The following is an 18,354-nucleotide window of genomic DNA, read 5'->3' as shown; positions in this document are numbered from 1 at the left end:
ATATATATATATATATGTATATGTGTGTGTGTGTGTGTGTGTATATATATATATATATATATATATATACTTCACAATATATGTAATTAGTTAAACTATATCGTATAAGCAACAAGGTAGGTTATTGATTGCTATTGTTTATTGATAGTCAGGTTTACAGTGTATTTTTGGAACATAACAGAGAGATGTACGAATGAGCTTTAAAGGGGAATTCCTTTCTACTGTATGAAGAAGCAGAAACATTTTCTAGTAAAAATTGTATTGTATATTATAATAATATAAAATACATACGTACCTACCCAGATAAATATATTTCAATATGTGCTCATATACATTATTACATATGACAAATATATCTTGCTCTCCCTAAATCTGTATTTCAATATTATATAGTAATTCTCATTTTATTTACCTTCTGTGTGATGCATAAAGAGTCCAGAGTTTCATTACAATAATAAACTTCAGAAGCTCATTTGATCACACACTAATCAACTCTATCTCTCATTCTGAATGAGATTTTCTCAAACGAGGCCACCTTGCTAAGCTGAGTAATCCGTTCATGATCATTTATTTCCACTGGAATCATCCTGCCCCGCAATAAAATCTGTCTACCTAATATTATAATAGTCTAATAAATATAGTCTGGGAGTAATTTCTTTCAGTATAATAATAAAATCCTGAATTGTGAAACAAACTCAAGCAAAGTGCAGGAGTTTAAAAAAGTAATTACGCTGGAGTTTTCCCTAAAAACGATCTTTGCTGTGCTGCTATCGCCTCAATCTTCCTATTTTTGCTTTAGATTTATTGTAAAGTCGCTGATAGTGTGAGAGCGTGACTTTGATACACGCCTGGATTTGATAGACACACCCTCTGATAAACTTGTTATCCCAGTAGTATCAATATCAGTTTTTGTCAGCGTAGCCAAAATGTCTGCAGAGTTTGGAGGAAAACATTACTGAGAGCAAGGGGTTTGCTGTTATCTAGCAGCTGGGGAAGTCATTTTTAGATTGTGGTCACTCAGGAATCACTGCTGCATCCTCCGCGACGTGACCAGTGGCAGTTCCCACCAATTAGACGCTTCATTTTTTTTTCCATTTTTATCGTCTTTATTAGATTGAGACTGGGCTCGCTGCACGGGCTCTCCAGATAATGTTGGCTGGACGTGAAGTCTCCAGGCATGTGTAATGGGTCTGCACTTTTTATATAAGGACCATTAAAGATATTGTGGGCTAAATCTGAACATAATTGCAGCTGATAACAGGGCAGAGCGGCTCTTTGATAAGCTCTTTAGTTTGACCCAGCCAGAAGCTATGTGACAGTGCAAACACAAGCGAACTGGGTGGGGAATTTCCCAGGGTTCACCTGCAACTGAGTGAACCGCTCTGTGGTCAAACATTAAGCTCAATTCATCTGTAAATCATCCATGGACATGCATACATGTTTGTTGAATTTCTGATTAAACCCATTAAAACTACTGACCCTTTTCCAACTTTTCCAGCTGCCGTGCCAGTAAAAGCGCTCTAATCTACAGCTGGTTTTCCTTGAGTCATTGTTTTGACATCATCTCCAGTAATATTTTGTTTTTTTTCTGGGTCTCAGTGACCAAAGGTGACTGCTGCTTCAGAGTAAATAACACGAACAGCTCCTGGCAGTAAACTCAGGAACTGAACTCCGCCTGCCTGCCTCAAAGCCTGTGTAACCTTTTCATGTCATATCCTGTCCGCCTCGGATTGTGTTGAATTCTCTCTAAGCCAGTGTCACAGCTGCGGGGCCACTGGCAATATTTAGATGTTTAGATGTTTTTTGTTTTGTTTGTTTTGATAAAGGTTATGAAAAATCTGCCAAATAAAGGCTGGGGGGCTGGGTCTAATTTGTATGACTACTAGTACTTAATACATGAGAATAAGCCCCCTTTAATAAGCAGTGAGTTTAAAGCCCCTGAAAATGTAAACATATTTATTTTTATCCTGTAACATTAAATATTCCTGACTAAATTAACAATAATGAGAATAGAAGAGTTTAAAAGCTCTCATCAGTCTGACAGGTGCAGTCGCTTTATTCCTCTGGAATTTTACATCAGTATTACAGCGTAAACTGGAAATTAAGCAGTTAATTTGGATGCTTATTAGGCTTTTCCTTTACACAGAACAGTGAGTTATAGACGGATCATCTAAATTTGAACAATACTAAGCATTTACACCACCCATACGCTGCAATTTAAATGACTTAAATGACTAATGAATAACTTAGTGCTGTTCAGTTAGAATATGAAACATTTGCTAAACATGTAATAGCGTGACCAAGCAAACATTTTCCAAATGTAGGCTGCTTTATGTGTTTACTGCACCAAATATTACATACCTCTCTCTGTTTACCACGAGTGCAGTGCTGTTCGCTTAAAAACAAAAACGCACTTCTCCCTCCGAGCTGAAAATAGCACAGGAAAGCTGCGAACAGCTCACAGATTGTAAGAATGTAAACACGATCCACGCGATGTGGAATTACAACTACAGTAATCCCTCATCTGAAATAACCAAACTATGGGTCTAAACATATCTTTTCAGGGCAGTGATAATAATTCATACACTATTAAAGTCAAATCAAGGTTAAAATTTAATAATATGTTTACCACTTTATGTGATGTTTGGAAAAATGTGTATGCAAGCTGTAATATTTCTCTCCTGTGCCAACTATTCTGAACGCAGTGCAGCTGCTCGCTCCGCTGGCTCTGGTGCATGTAAACGCTGCTGCAGTTTGGACTAAAAACCAAACAGGAGCAGTGAAAGTAAATCCCAGTGAAGTGAAGATGAACCGCGTTCTCCTCCCAGTTCTCTGTAGCACGCTGTGGTTAGCTACGTGGAGATAGGAGGCCCTTTGAAGTTCAATTGCCGCTCCAAAAGTAAACTTCAGACACAAAGTCTTCCGTCCTGTGATTATTTGATTGTTGTTTACACAGGGCCAGAAAACAAATGGGTCATCTCAGCCCGCCACAAAAAACGGCAACTGTTGTTAAATCAAAAGACAGCGACAGGAAACAGGTTTTATGTGAATCATTATCTACATCTGTGATCTAAACCGAGCAGATACCATGTAGTGTTTATACACACTCTGCGTGCTGTGCTCATTTGATTCATAGTTGAGCTTCTTTCCAGTAATAGTAGTATTTTTTTTGGTAAATCACAAATGCAAATAAATGGAGAAAATAAAGGCACAATCCTCAAGTCATATTTAACAGTTAGAGCAGTGAAACATTTGGATTTGTGCTTCCCAATGTCTTGTGGTGATCCATTTGTATGTAATTTCATGCATTAGGGATCCAGGAGTATGTGGAGGCCGTCTCTTTCCTGCACTATATCCGTCACCGCAGCCTTATCAGCCTGGAGGAAATCAACGCCAGACTGGTGTTCATGAGAACGGAGAAGGTCGATCCGAAGGTAAGGTAAAGTTATTTTGTCATCTCCTATAATGTTCTCCATTTTTTCAATAGACAAATTTAACAATATGTATTTTGGGAAATACACTTATTCGCCTCCTTGCCGTGATGTAAAATCTGTGTTTTTATTCACCGTACAGACATGAGAGTTGTATCAATATCCTCATCTAACTCTCAGCAAGAAAGCAATTAAGCATATTTTCCTCTTAAAGCAGTGGTAATGGCACACAGAGGCAACAATGACAGTTACTATGTTCCGCATTTATAAGCATTATGTGTCATTATGTCATTTTAGGCACTCTGCCTGTTATTGTCAAAGATGATGGGCGCCTGTTGATGCACACAAAATTGCTTGAATCTCAATATTTTTTGGTAAAAGCTTGAGGAAAATTGGACTTTGCTTATTTGTGGCCCAGGGCTTTTACGACAAGCACAGCTGCACAACAACAATGACATCTTGTAAACATTGTTGCCACCATCAGTCTTCTGTATATATCTTGTGCCCAGAGGGTTTCTGTGCACAGTCTGTTCCAAAAGTGCTCATAAGCCGTGTCTTTTGTTGACATTCATGTGTGATTTTTCTGTTCTTTCTCATCCTGTTTTCACCCCAGGGCTCGGACGAAGCCCTGCCACTGGGAGCTCAGGTCCTGACCTTCCAGGTGACGCCCTCAGACTACCTGCTCGGCGTGGCTGACCTGACCGGAGAGCTGATGCGGATGTGCATCAGCAGCGTGGGCAACGGCGACATTGACACGCCGTTCCAGCTGAGCCAGTTCCTGCGGCAGATCCACGACGGTTTCTCCTACATCGGGAACACGGGCCCGTACGAGGTGTCCAAGAAGCTGCACACGCTGCGACAGAGCCTGGGCAAAGTGGAGGACGCCTGCTACGCCCTGCGCGTCCGCGGCTCAGAGATCCCCAAACACATGCTGGCCGACGTGTTCTCCAGTAGGACCACGCTCCTCGACCCGGAGGAAGGAGTGGTTTAAATCCTGCACAGCTTACATTATGTTCCCTAGGGTGTCATTGTCTGCTTGGAGTTTTTTCTCCAGTTTGATGGTTGTCTGAATTTTTAATGGAATTTGACAGATGTTTAAAATGTTTCATGCTGTTTGTTATTGTTGTAATAAAAACAGGTTTACAATAGACACTGTTTTTTTTTTTCTTTGATAAAGATCTGATGACTTCATTTGTTTTGCATGAATAAAAGTTCTGTGCCAAATATGCCATGCGAGTCTTTTTAAGCTGCTTTGATAATGTGTGTGTGTGTTTATTTTATTTTCGTCTCTCTGCCCTTCCCTCCCTCTCTCTATCACGCACAGATAATCTAAGGTAAAACCATTGGCTGCCTGCACTCACTGCATACTGTGTGGAGGAGGAACATGTGACCTTTGTACATTGTACGTGCCTATTCTCTGGTAGGCCTGCTGGCACACACACACCCCCTTGCCTCCTCATTCTACAATCTTTAAACAATCCTCACCGCGACATTAATTGAAAATAAGCTTCTGGAGTGTGCTGAGACATATTCCTGGCAGAGAACTGATTTTATATTGCTGATCCCTGATCACCTGATGGTGTCAATTATTGCTCTCCAGATGGATATTTGAGGCAGTGAGAAACAGTTGAGCTGTGCTCGTGGACGGTCACAGAGTAACGTCTGCGTAATCTATAATCAGTAACGGGGGGCTCTTATTCCTGTTTGAGGAAACAAGATTTATCGTAAGAGAAATGGTTACTTGTGAGTGTAATGGTTCGAACCAAAACAACAACACTGCCTCTGTGTTGGTTTTCTGTCCTACAGCAGCTGTTGTCCTTCACAGCCTGCAGTTTCTCCTCTCTGACAGCCTCGTCTGCAGCTTTAGGGTCAAATGTTTGTTTCTGATCAGTTCTACTTTGTGTATAAAAATGTAAGACATTTGGTATTTTGTTGGCTAACAGATTTGTATAGCCACAAATGAGATAATCTATGATTTAATTCCTTGTTATGTTCTTTATGTGATAGAAAGGGTTTGAATGTAATAGAAATCTGCCACCTGTTGGTCGATATCACTACCAAAGGACAACCTGAATGCTGTCTGCTCAGACAGTGTTTTCCTTAAGGGATCCCTTCTCTGTCATTGAGTAAATGACGACCCCTGATATACTTTATGGATATTTCATTTTATATTCAGCACATAACAATAACAGTACAGAACAACTGATAAACTGTACAATGAACCCAAATAGTGGATGCAATAACTGGAGGAAGTTTGTATTAGGGATTTTTAGAAACATTTCATACAATTCCCTGTTTGTGTTTCTTTATTTTTAACAATCATATGTAATTAACAGGTTTCTATGTTGACCAGTTCAGTGTTTACTTCTCCCTGACACTTGGCCATTATTCTGTTAGCTTAATACTTTTCTAATGCAGGATGAGGCTGTTTAGCCTCACAATAATTCAAACTTTATAAAGAACAACTTTATTTAGTTTTCTTAACAGAAATTGATTAAAATTAAAAAATTATTTTTCTCTCACCCCATTGTGAGCCGCTTTGAAGCTTTGGTGTCCCACAGGTTGAAAACCACTAAAATATAATTTGGACGAGATCTAAATGAATGAAACAACAGAGCTGGGTATTTTTTTTCAGTCTTCAGTCATTTTATTTGTTTGTTTTGTTTTAGTGAGTTTTATTGAGGGAGTCTGAGAGACAGAAAGAAAACTGGTTTTGCTGTTTTTTTGGTTTGGTATGTAAATCAATCAAGCAATTCAATCAATGAATGCATAGATTTGGTATTACATACTGTATATATGTAATGTTATATTTAAATAAGTTAAATCATCCTTATTATAGTAAGGTTCTGTATCATCAAGTTTTCATGTTGATTTCCCTCAAAGTACGAATATGAAACATCACTTTCTATGTAGCAGGAGAGAGACAACCGTGTGTTTAACACAGACTGTATTAAAAGAATAATAATATAATAAGAAGTTCTCATGACCTACAGAGGTTAAATCACAATTGAGTTGTAGCAATCAGTCGGGAGCTGCAACAAGAGCGTGGATCAGGTTATTGCAATAAAATCTCTCAAACAAAAGAAAAACAAAACAGCTTTTATTGTTTTAAACAGATATTTGCAGCAAATGGTCTCTTCTGAAGGTCAAGGTTCACATTTTAGCAGGATTAATGTAAAGGGGATAGTTAACTCAGACAACCAAACAAACCACTATAATCTTTACAAGTAACTAAATGAAAGCTGTGTGTGGAAGTAAACCCCATACCTAAATCTGTGTGAAGGCTGACATCTACTGGTGAAAGCTGGGTACACTATCTATGAAGCACAGCTTTGGATGCATGAGGAATACAGTCATGGTGGCACATTCACTCCAGTGACATAGGAGACATGTATGTCACAGAAGGAAAAAACGTATTCTTGTTTAAACAATTGACAACATGCCTGTCTTCGTTAGATGAATAGAGAGCAGAGAGAAGCCTCTGCTGGAGGCCACCAGTGTTAATTATTAAGCACGAGGAAACACTGAGTTGTTTGATGAGTCATGAGTTGTTGTCCAGAGACATTAGGTTCCTCTAATCTTTATTACCGGACAGCTGATCTCACTCTACAGCACATGCATGGCAGTGGATTATAGTGTGTGGCCTATCTAAGTAAAGGCTGCTCTCTGTTGTTGTGGTTGTTGTTGTTGTTGTTGTTGTGTGGGCTGAACTGAGCTCTTCATCACTGAGTCTTGTCCATCAGCCAGCCGAGCTGAATGAAAGGACCATTCGGATGTGTGGGAGGGAGGATGAATAGACCCAGCTCTGTGTGGGGTCTCTTCTCATTCATTCCCCCCACTGCATCAACAAAGGGAACACTTTTGTGCTTACACCAGGATGTGTTTGGGCTGTCTAAAAATATGCAAAAATAACATATTTTTTTGTGCAGTTTTGCACACAAACAACCATTTGACCTACTTATTTTATGGCCAAATTAACACCTGGATATCAGGGACATACTGTATGTGTCTAAGTATATGTTTATTTATTAAGTTTAGAAAATACAAATGTCAGTCTATATTTCAGACAACAAAGCTAGAGGGGGGTATAGGGTGGGATGGGGTACAAAATGTGTGGCAACCCCAGTTTAACACGTTTAATTTAGATTAATTTAAAAAATAACTTGTGGCAAACTTAAAGTTCAATGAAAAAATACATGTATTTAGATTTGGAAATAAAACAGTTTATTGATTTCTAACTCCACTTTTAGATATTTATATTCAATGCTTTACTAGTGTCCCACACTAATGTAATATTTTTGAGTCAAATATTAATTTGGGGACTTTTACAGGAAATACAGATTGTTTGTGTTTTGAGTGATCAACATATATTTCTAGCACACCTTAAAGTCTCCCTGCCACCCCATGAATATTTCTCTAGATCCGCTCTGACAAGAAAATATTACAATAAAGAGTAAAACAGTTTTATAATGGCTCTCTTTGAAAAAATTAAATAACATAAAACATATTTATTATCATAGTCTACAAAAGTTTTTCAAAAATAAAATAATTTAAATGTAGTTACCTTTAAAAATGCTATACAAAACCCAGTAACGACAATAATTATACTAATAATGGTCATTACTACATCATTAATACATGCATTTGAACTTGTAGTATTGTTTTTGTGACTTTAACAGAGTTGAAGGTGCTGGTATTCTTCCTTCCCTGCACCAGCTGCAGCTCTGATGCTGCTAAAATAAAAGTGCAGGGCTGGAGCGATGTGATGTGTCCGCTGCAGCACTCATAGGCTGCAGAGCTGCTGAGGTTATGAGGCGGTCTGACAGAGTCTGGAGTCAAATTCCTGAACACGTAGGAGCTCCTCACGTTGCTCCAACACGACGCACGGACGCACGGGCGCAGCAAGTAACGGACCGCTGATCAACTGATCGATGACACACAGATTTATCCCGGCTATCACTTCTGCCATTACAGCACATCATCATCGGGTGTTTTTCTTCCATTTTTTACTCTCCCCCCACCACACCACCACCAGAAACATGACATGAAGACTTCATCTTTTCTCTCCATTCCGCCGCCTGTTCGTGCGCATCTGGACCCACTTGTTTGCCGCAGAGGAGAAGTGTGAGAATCTGGAGCACAAGCGTCAATACTTTGTGTCAGGAAATGTTCATTATGGACAAAGGAGCGCGTGTAAAAAGCCGGTTTCACACGTTAGTCCGAAGCGAGGGAAAAAAATAACAGCCTGGCTTCACTTTTCCACAACGGAAATGAGATCAGACCCATTGCCTGGCTCCACTTCTTCTAAAACATGGTCGATGTGAGTCCATGTAGAACCGGGATCTGACTCAAAACTGCTTGTTGTTAATGGAAAGATGTTTGCTGGACTGATGGGGCTTGAATGTCACAGTAACTCTCTGCTTCACCACCGCGAAGCCATGGAAGGTAAACATACATCCCCTTGTTAACTGTTAACTGTCTGTTAAACAAATAATAATCAGTGTGTCTTCCCTAGAAAGTGCATTAATGCTGATCACTGTGTTGAGCTTCACATTACTTTAAAATAATGTACAAGAAAGTAAGAGGTAAGTCACTGGAGAGGATAATAAACTCTATTTAGAGGGCACAGAGTCTAAACTCATCCTAAACCTGCACTGTGGTGCTCAGTGACTCTAAATAATCAGTGTCTGGCTGAAGGAAGAGGAGGATCTGTGTGTTTTTGAGTCCTCCAGCTGGTTCTCGGCACTGCTGTGAGCTGTCTGCACCATTCAGGTCAAAGAGGTCAAAGGCTCCCTACATGAGTGATGATAGGTGATGGTTAAAGTGAATGCTTTTATTCCTCTGAATATGTAGACAGCGTGGAGACTTATGATGGCTCTCCCTTGTACATTATCTATCCTGCATAACTTACTTGCATATTTTGCATACAGGCTCCTGTGGGGGACATATTTCTGCTCATTCAAATAAGGGCAAACTTAAACTGTCTATAATCAGGTTACCACATTAGTGTGTTTGATTCTTTACTATTTTAGTTTAAAATCTTCCAAAAGTAATAATATTAGATAACAGGTAACGTAAGATTGTTGTAATTTACCATAAAACTTTATAACTTTTAAGTTATAAGCAGTGTCCCATTTAGATGCAGGTCCCCCTTTACTAGCTGCATGTTTTCACAAACAAATGCAGATCTGAATAACACACCTGGTCTGGATTAAATAGAAAGTCTTTGGATGTATAAAACCACGTAAAGCACTCTTGAGCGAGTTCTAAGCTGCTTATATCGCATACACAGATGTTTAAACTTTTGTCAATGTGGACATTAGTTAGTCTCATGAAGTACTGTTAATACTGGTTTAAATAAACAATTTAATAGTAATTAACATCTTTGCTGAGGAAGAGTTTTGTGCAAAAGGAAATAAACGTCTATTCCAAATAAAGGTGATTAATCCATATATCAAATGTTTAAAACTCATCTGTACAGTAGTGATCAGGCCATCTGAAGCGACGTCAAAGTAGTTGGTACAGTTTTTAGCAACAGTAACAGTTTTTGGCATTTAACTGCATGAACAAATTAAATAGTACTGTAGGTTTTTGTGGTTTGTGCATTCTCACAATGTCAGTAGCTCACTGTTGTATCTTCACTCAGCTCAACCATATTCAGCTGGTTTATGATCCCCATGTGACCGTACAGGAAGTGCGGTGCTATAAGAGTCTCACCAGAGCAGAGATTCAATTCAGAGAGATAGATTCGCTTCTAGGCTTTGTCACCGCCACTTTTTAGAACTCATCTGTGACTTTCACTTCCCTTTTTCTGTTGCTTTGGTTGGTCACAAGTGGTGAAGTGCTGCTTCTCAGGAGGCTGCTGACATGCAGATCTGCTGGTGTGTGTGTGTGTGAGGGTGCTGAGTTTGTTCCTCAAACGTTTGTGTTTTTATGAGATCCTCCGCATTCCTCCGCTCTTTGGCTGAAGCACTTTCAGACAACCAATGGGACGCAGTGTTTAACCTAAGGGCTCTGAGGAGGGCCTCTTTAATCTCCGAAGGTAAATAATCTTGCCTCCTCTGGTTGAGATGCTTCTCAGACTCTGTGCGGACTGCCTTTAACTTCATCGACAAGTTGCAGTGAGAAATGAGAGCGGGAATCATTTGGTCCTCAGTGCTGAAGTCTCCCTTTCGCTTATTTACCATTTCTGCCGGAATTCCTGGCAAACTATTTTAGGACAAAGCCTGGCAGGAAGCAGCAAATGACATACCTCTGTAGGGGCTTCAACTGAGACGTAGATGCCACCCAACACACACAGACACACACAATGGGCCCTGAGGCATTTCCTTCCCCTTTGCAGGGAAGAGCCGTCTTTGTGTAATCGAAGCATGGCGAGGATACAGTAACGCTTTCCATCAGCAACTCCTTCCCCTTTCGGCTCCTGAGCTCTTTGACTCTTTGGAGTGGGCTCTGTGTTACATGTTGACCACACCAGATGGTGGGTGGTGTGCGGTTGTGTTCGGTGCCTACCGTGAGTGTTGGGTTTCTTAAATTGGTTATGGAACAGTGGCCACGTCTGCAAAGAAACACTAATGGAGCTGTATGTAACCTGAGCTTTAGTGCGGTGGTCCCAGTGGACAGGAGACTCTTATTGAGTCACACACAACAACAGTCTGGGTACACCCCTGTGTTACTCTCACTACAAATCCTGCCTTCCCATCAGTGGACCATCCCAGCTCTCCCTTAAGTGGTGTTTTTTTTTTTTTTTGGTGTCTCTTCCTCTCCGGTCACATGGGATGGTTTAGGAGTGACATCACTGGAGGTCATGGGAGTTGAACAGAGAGCTGTGGTTGCTTTGTGGTGGTCATGGTTTATTTCGTGCTCCTCAAACTGGCTTCACGTACAGCTACAGACACTGAATTTGTAGAAAAAATTTGATTAATACATTTTTAATATATAATAAAACTGATAATAATGCAGTATGAGGTACTCATTAGGCTACAGATATGTTTGATTGTTACTAGTAATGACACTTTAAAAAAGTGTAACATGGTTTTACAATGACTGTAGGATGAATGCTCCCACTGTTCCCAGCACAAAAGTCTGTGTGTCTCTGTGTGTCTTGAGTGTGTGTGTGAGTGGGAAGAGAAAATTGAGAGGCAGAAGTGGGAGAGAGAGCAGCACAGCTGTACACAAAGGGGCTGTTGATACCCCACATTACCAGCCTGCCTGTCTCTCTGAATCCTACACATTATATGTATTAATCACGTGAAGCTGCAGCAGGTGTCCCGCTCTGAACACAAACTGGTCTTTATCATCCTGCTCCAAATACACTGATGTTTTTATCACTTCTCATTGCTTGGGTTGGCCACGTTTGTCTGCAGTGCTTCTCTTACTGCCATATAAAGCTATTAAATCTTATTTACCCAGTAACTTTATAGGGATTAGTAACATTGTTAAGACCATGAACTGTTTCTATGCACTTTTCTGCTGTGGAAATTATTAAACTATTCCCAAACTGCAAAACCTAAAAGCAAGACAGGCTTCATCTTCATCATATATTGATTCTAAATGTGTTTGTTTAGATTAACTTGATCGGTCTTCCTTCCCTATCAGAAATTCTATCCATCTTGTATTTAAAGCTGCACCAATCAAAACTATGTATTAATGAATTCATGACTCAAATGACTATATGTACCTATGTGAAAGGAGTTGCTAATAATCAAAAACACAACACAATTTGGGTTATTTCGGTAACCCAGTGCTGGGTCAAAAAGGGGCCGACCCAGCCACGGGTTATTATAACCCAGCAGGGTTGGGTTACCGAAATAACCCTTTTTTTTTTTTTTTTAAATGACTAGCTTGTTGGGTGAAAGCTAACAAAAAGTTGAAAAAAAACAATTTGGATAAAATATATTTTGGTCGATTTATGCATTAAGAAATACTGATGAATTAAATTGTAATTAAATGATAAAACAAGCACATAATGCCCCAGCCATTATTTAATTATTCAAGCTAAAGGGAAGCTCCAGTATATAAAAGTATAAAACACATGAAAATGTTGTTTAAGACTTGTTCCACTGCCCCAATTTGGCAAAAACAAATAGTGCTGCTTTAATCATATTGATTTTCTATGATTCACTTTTTTCCTTCCCTGCCAGGAATATGTCCAACCTGTATTTAACATGCTTTAGTGCCCTTTCAGAAACTGGTCATTTTGCAGCTTAAATAAATCTTTCTATCTCACATCTTAACATCCTCGCTAGCATCAGAGCAGTTTTGTTTGTTTGTTGTTCCGACGTGAATCAGATTCATTCAGCTTTGCTTCCACTCCACCCCTGCAATGCCTGTACACCCACAGTCTGAAAACCTCGGGTTTCGAGCAACATGGCTGTGTTTTCAAAGATCAACAAATTCAGCTTCAGGAAACATTGTTCATGCCTGCGACTCCTCCACCGAGAGGCGTGTCTTAACTCAAAATGACTGTGTAGCTTTGGTATTTCCCAACAGCTGGAGCAGAACTCTGGGAAATGTCACACAGCTGCCCAAGTTGTTTTTCATTCAGTTAGCCATGCTAGCTTTAAGGGGCCGGGTGAAAGTCATTGTGGTTTGGAGTATTAACGCCATGACGTTTTAACATGCTTGTGTGATCGGCCCATTTAGCGTCACATTTTCCTGATGTACTCCATGATTGCACAGTTAATCCTGTGAGCTCACTCTTTATCTTCCTCATGACCGTGTTGTCCAGCTTAATGGTTAATCTCTGCATCGACAGGTGGCAGAGTGTCGGGGACAGCTGGCAGCTCCGGTCGTAAGAGGCTCCACCGAAGACCAGGGTACATGAGAGGAGAGCAGTCCAGACTACAGAGCACTGCTCATGGGCAGGAGGAGGGGGAGGAGGAGGAGGAGGAGGAGGAAGGGAGGACCACTTGCGTTAGGAATGGAAAACCTGGACGTCACACTGACATCACTGAGGCAACCAGCGCTCAGAGGATGAGTCTAACTGCTGTCAAAGTGTCCTCAAAGAATCAGCCTGATAAACTCACATGTAGCTCGTGGAAGAGTAAGAGTTTTCTTTGCTCTGCTACCCTTCCTCTTCCCCCTGTGGACTGCAGTGCCATTAATGGTGCATCCAGTCCCCAGGATCCGTCCTCTCTGCCACAGAATGAACTCGCCGTCCAGTCCTCACCACAGGACTCCTTTAACTCCAGCTTCAGTTTCATCCAACAGTCTCTCAACTGCAGCCAGAGGACAGACACAACCACACCGTCCCGGGAACCAGAACCACTAAATCAGTCGACTAAAGCACCTAGTTCGCCTCGAACAAAACCAGCAGCTTTGTCCATTGAGCACAATATCTTAAAGCAGTCCACTCCTGCCCAATCACGGCCCTCCTCGGCCCCGGGCGGCCAGGCAGACAGAGAGGAACTGTCATTAGATGGGAGGTTTTGGCAGGAATGTCTGTGGGGTGGCAGGGAGGTTACGTCCGACCTGCCTGACTGTGACTCTCTGGATATAGAGATCACCTCCTCGCTGTCTGTGGACTCAGACACGGCCTCCGCCTCGTCTGTCACCTCTGGCTACGAGAGCGCCACGCCTGCCTCCGACCAGGCCTGGGACAACCTGGTGAAGAAGTACGAGGGTGTGCTGCAAGACTGCCTCCAAAACAACCGCACTCACACTAAGGTGGGCATCAGTGGTTTCCTGCTGATTGTGATGATGAAACTCCTCTATTGAGATTAAATCGATTCCAACACCAGGTTCAGAGTCAAGACTGAAACCAAAGCACAGGATAGAAATAGTTGGACATTTTGGGAAAAACACTTCCCTGCCAAGAGTTACATGAGAAGATTGATGGGATGTCTGTACCCTAAATACAAAGCTAGAGGCAGCAGCTAGTTAACTTAGCTTAGCATAAGGAAACAGGGGGAAGTGCTAGCCTGGCTCTGTCCAAAGGTGTTATCTGCTTTCCAGCTAATGAATTAACTTGAGAAAATTAACACATAATTATATAATTATATGCTGAACTATTCATAGTTTTGCTCCTAACTAGCTGCTTGCCCTAGCTTCATATTTAGCCTACAGACATGAGAGTGGTGTTGATCTTCTCATCTAACTCTTGGCAAAAAAGCAAATAAGTGTATTTTTTAAATATATTTAATACAGGCAAATAATACTAATACAAGTATCACACAAGACAATGTAACCCCACAACACAATTGGACAGGAAAGGAGTAAACAAAAAAGACAAGACAAAGTTAATTGGATCCCCTCTATAAATAATTAGATTGACAGTACCAGAACTCTTAGAGAACTGAAATATAGATATGACATGGTATCTTATTTAGAGCAATATATAGTCCCACTCTTCACTAGAGCAGTTTTCTCCCATTTCGTATTGTGTTGTGAAACTTAATCTTTAATTCAGATTAGTTATCTATGATTATTAAATGTGAGTATTTTACCTAGCAGAATAATTCAATTAATTATCTTAGCACAGTTTTTTCATCCATAACCCGAAACATAATGCCTACAGGTGTAAGTTCAAAATAAATGTTGTGTGCTCAATTTAGTTAATTAGTCCACAAACTTATAACATTTGGACCACAGAAAAACAAATGCAACTGGTCTTCCTCTTCATCATTACAGAATCTAAACAATGCAACAATGTCAGACTTTATTTAAGACCAAGAGCAAACTAAGAAAATGAAAAAAGTTACATAGAAAAGAGTGAGTTTGACCTTCTCAAGTTGTTTGAATTTGAATATTCTTACAGACTAGAAGAGGAAAAACTACCCAGAAGCGAAAAATAGAGAAATGTTTCCAAAAGTAAATATAATTTGAAGCACAAATGTTTTTAATGCAATAGTTTATGTACTAAACAAGTGGAATACATTAAATTGTAAATTGTAACAAATGTTGAGACTTTGAACTTGAACTTTTAGGTTGATCAGTCTTCCCTAAAGAGATACAGTCTGATCAGCAATACTTAGAGGTGATGATGAGGTTTCATAGCCAGTCTTTATCTTGCTGACCCGGTATCACTTTGAAATGACGGTCATTGCACCCACATGTCGTTTTTCCGGCCTGTGACTGTTTAAAGAGCATGGCCCTCTGCGCTGTTGGGTAATCTGTTCTGTCTCCTGTCTATTGTGTCTCTCTCAGATCGAGTCCATGATGTTGAGGCTGCAGAGACTCCAGCAGAAAGCCATTCTGGATGATGACTATGACGCAGGTGAACTAAGACTTTCAGTTGAGCCGATGCTTTAATAAGTAGGTCAGCTTTGCAGTTGTGGATTGATGCAGAGAGCTTACCTTGAACTAAATTGAATATTAAAGAAAAACATTGTCTTTATTTAGTATAATGGAAAGAGGGCAGTGGACAGTGAACACTAACTAACTAACTGTGGGATTTTCCATTTATATCGACTGACATGCTCAGTCAGGATCCAGATCAGTTTGACGTTTAAGAAGATATGGAACGTCACCCAGTTTCCTTTATTGGATTTCTTGGTAACTGAATTAGTTGTGAATCATACTAAGATGATAAAGCATGTGAGGGCAGAAGGACACACTTTAATTAGAGCTGAACAAATGGTATGTTGTGTACTGACTGACATACATTTCACATTGAACTTATTGGAGAGTTGAACTTTTACTGAAACTCTTCAGTGATTGATGAAAAAGTTTTATGACCCGTACAGTGTCTGCTCAGTGTCTGTTATTTGAAGATTAGTACAAATAATACCATTCCTCTCTTGTTTTTGAGGACTACTTTATAGTTGAGTTCCCACTACTTAGTTTTCCTCATGTGTACACGTGAGTGCTCAGCACATCAGATCCGCCAGCCAAGTAAAACTAAAAACTGGGACATTGTGAAACTACTCAAAGTAGCACAGAGAGTAGGTAAAGCTTCGTGAAATTCCACATTTATTTACAAGGGAAACCGGGCTCTTCTGGGGCTTTGTGAACGCAAACTCATGTTTCGTCATCCATGTTTGGCTTTTGATGTTTTGACTTTGAAGACTGTGTGGGAACGAGTCCTCAAATTTAATCTGGACTTGGTTTTGAATCTGTCTCCAGAAGAAACTACATTCATTTAAGTTCCTGTTTGACCTGAATATTTTTTCTTGCTGTCCTGAGGAAAGTTTATTTTCAGAAGAGGTCTGTATTTTGACCCATTTCTTGGACCTTGTGACAAAAATAAATACCAACATCTGCTGCCGGCTCCCTGTAGACCTTGAACTTTATAAGCGATTAAAGGATTATTTAGGTCAGTGTGTCTTGTCAAGTTTTCTGTTTGCCTTTTGATATTGTGCATCACAAACCTCTCTCTGACATTTAAAACTCTTCTCCACCCCTGCTGACTTCAGTTTCTGCTCATCTGTCAGCAGGATTCCTGAAAAGCTTAAGAACTGTTTTCCATGAAATGCTGTAAACAAGAACTAAGGCAGATGATTAGATTTTCTTACTGATGAAGATTTAAAGATGTTTTACCCTTAGACGGTTATTATTTTTATCTTAACCATGAACCCAACGAGAGGGTTGATCCCAAATCCTTTATGTTTGCCTTTACAGGGTCAAGAAATTAAGGATTTTTAAGATTTCACGGATAGGAATTCTTGGAAACATCGAGCTGAGAATCATTTTGTATTGACAGAAGTTTGCTCCCTTTAAGTCTCCTCTAGTTAAGGGAAATTTGGTAATTGAATAAGGAGCTACATAGACGTTATTACCTAGAGAGTAATCTGCTTTCTGTACAATCACAATACAAGTTTCTACATTGACTTTCTGACTTGAACCTAGTTGCTAATAACCAGACTTGTTTAGCATTACGTTGCTGTGTGTTATTCAGTACGTGTGCATGTGTGTTTTCAGCTGAGCGTTTTGGGAAAAAGCTGGAGGAGCTGTGCAGGGAGCGAGGCGCTCTGAAGCTCGGTCTACCCTCCACACAGCCCAGCGTGGCTCTGTTCCTGGAGCGGCTCAGACAGGTGGTGCACAGCGCCCTCCAGAGGGCAGACTGCAGTCAGTACAGGTCAGTCACACAACAGTGGCAGCGAATGACAGCATGATGCATTACTAGTGTAGACACACATTGTCAATTCATGAGCCAAACCCTGTGCTAAGTTTTCTGATATTATATAAGTTAATCACAGTAATCATAAGCTACTGTTTTGACACTGAAGTATAATGTTTCTCCTTATTGACATTGGAGAATCACATGTTTAATAATGTTTAAATGGATGTTTATTGCAGTGAGGTAAAAAGGTAACACGTAATGTGGTTAAATTCAGTTTTATTTTAGATTTAATTTTATGGGAGATTTTAATTAGTACTGTGTAATTTATTTAGACAACATAATTGTTTATTGTATTGTAATTTAATCACAATCTGATACTGATACTGGCGATTAACAATAGCATAGCCCTACTGGGTTTGCAGAATTGAAGTTGACAGGTTGCTTAGCTCCTGATCGTGCTCTATCTTTCATTATAATGTTGTAGGACAGAGCGGTTAGGGAGGGATGTCAAAAAATAGCTCTTGTAGCAGGAAGGAAATCAGGTGGGGCGTCTCTCTCCAGAGGGTATCCTGAACAAATGTAACCTAAAGCTCATGCAGCACCAGCAGTGGGTTAATGTGTTACTGAGTTTTCCATGCATACATCTCAGTCTCAGTTTATAACATGCTGAAAAACAGGAAAAAACACGCCCCCAAAGATTGTGTTTCCATTTATTTCAGTGAGTTGGAGGAAAAGTGAGAAAAGGGGAAACACACTTTAGTGGTAATGGTCCATTAAGCATCCAGAAGAAGAAGAAGAAGATATACTTTATTGATCCCCCTAGGGGAAATTGTTTTTTTCACACACACACACACACACACAGGCTGAAATGCACACTTCATGCACATGTGGACATGCAAAGGGGAGAGATGGGGGAGTGAT

General features: G+C 40.2%; 2 protein-coding genes across 2 annotated transcripts in view; both read left to right on the top strand.

The window, feature by feature from the left end:
• Positions 1-4,658, top strand: part of tsnax (translin-associated factor X) — a 7,869-nt gene extending 3,211 nt beyond the window's left edge. Inside the window, exons 5-6 of the mRNA XM_035663865.1 lie at positions 3,313-3,434; positions 4,045-4,658. Of these exons, the coding sequence (XP_035519758.1) occupies positions 3,313-3,434; positions 4,045-4,422 (500 nt within the window). The 3' untranslated portion in view covers positions 4,423-4,658. The remainder of the gene's footprint in view (positions 1-3,312; positions 3,435-4,044) is intronic.
• A 3,570-nt stretch (positions 4,659-8,228) lies between these two features.
• The window catches only part of disc1 (DISC1 scaffold protein), a gene marked incomplete in the record, with an annotated part of 44,100 nt that continues 33,974 nt past the window's right edge, over positions 8,229-18,354 (top strand). The window contains 4 exon segments of the mRNA XM_035663447.1: positions 8,229-8,876; positions 13,189-14,099; positions 15,579-15,648; positions 17,292-17,448. Coding sequence (XP_035519340.1) covers positions 8,807-8,876; positions 13,189-14,099; positions 15,579-15,648; positions 17,292-17,448 — 1,208 coding nt within the window.

This window comes from Morone saxatilis, unplaced genomic scaffold, assembly GCF_004916995.1.
Source record: "Morone saxatilis isolate NCDOM2014 unplaced genomic scaffold, NCSU_SB_2.0 Contig19, whole genome shotgun sequence".
NCBI classification, from domain to species: Eukaryota; Metazoa; Chordata; class Actinopteri; family Moronidae; genus Morone; species Morone saxatilis.
Note: the sequence above shows the minus strand (reverse complement) of the source record. Positions and strands in the feature narration are given on the sequence as shown.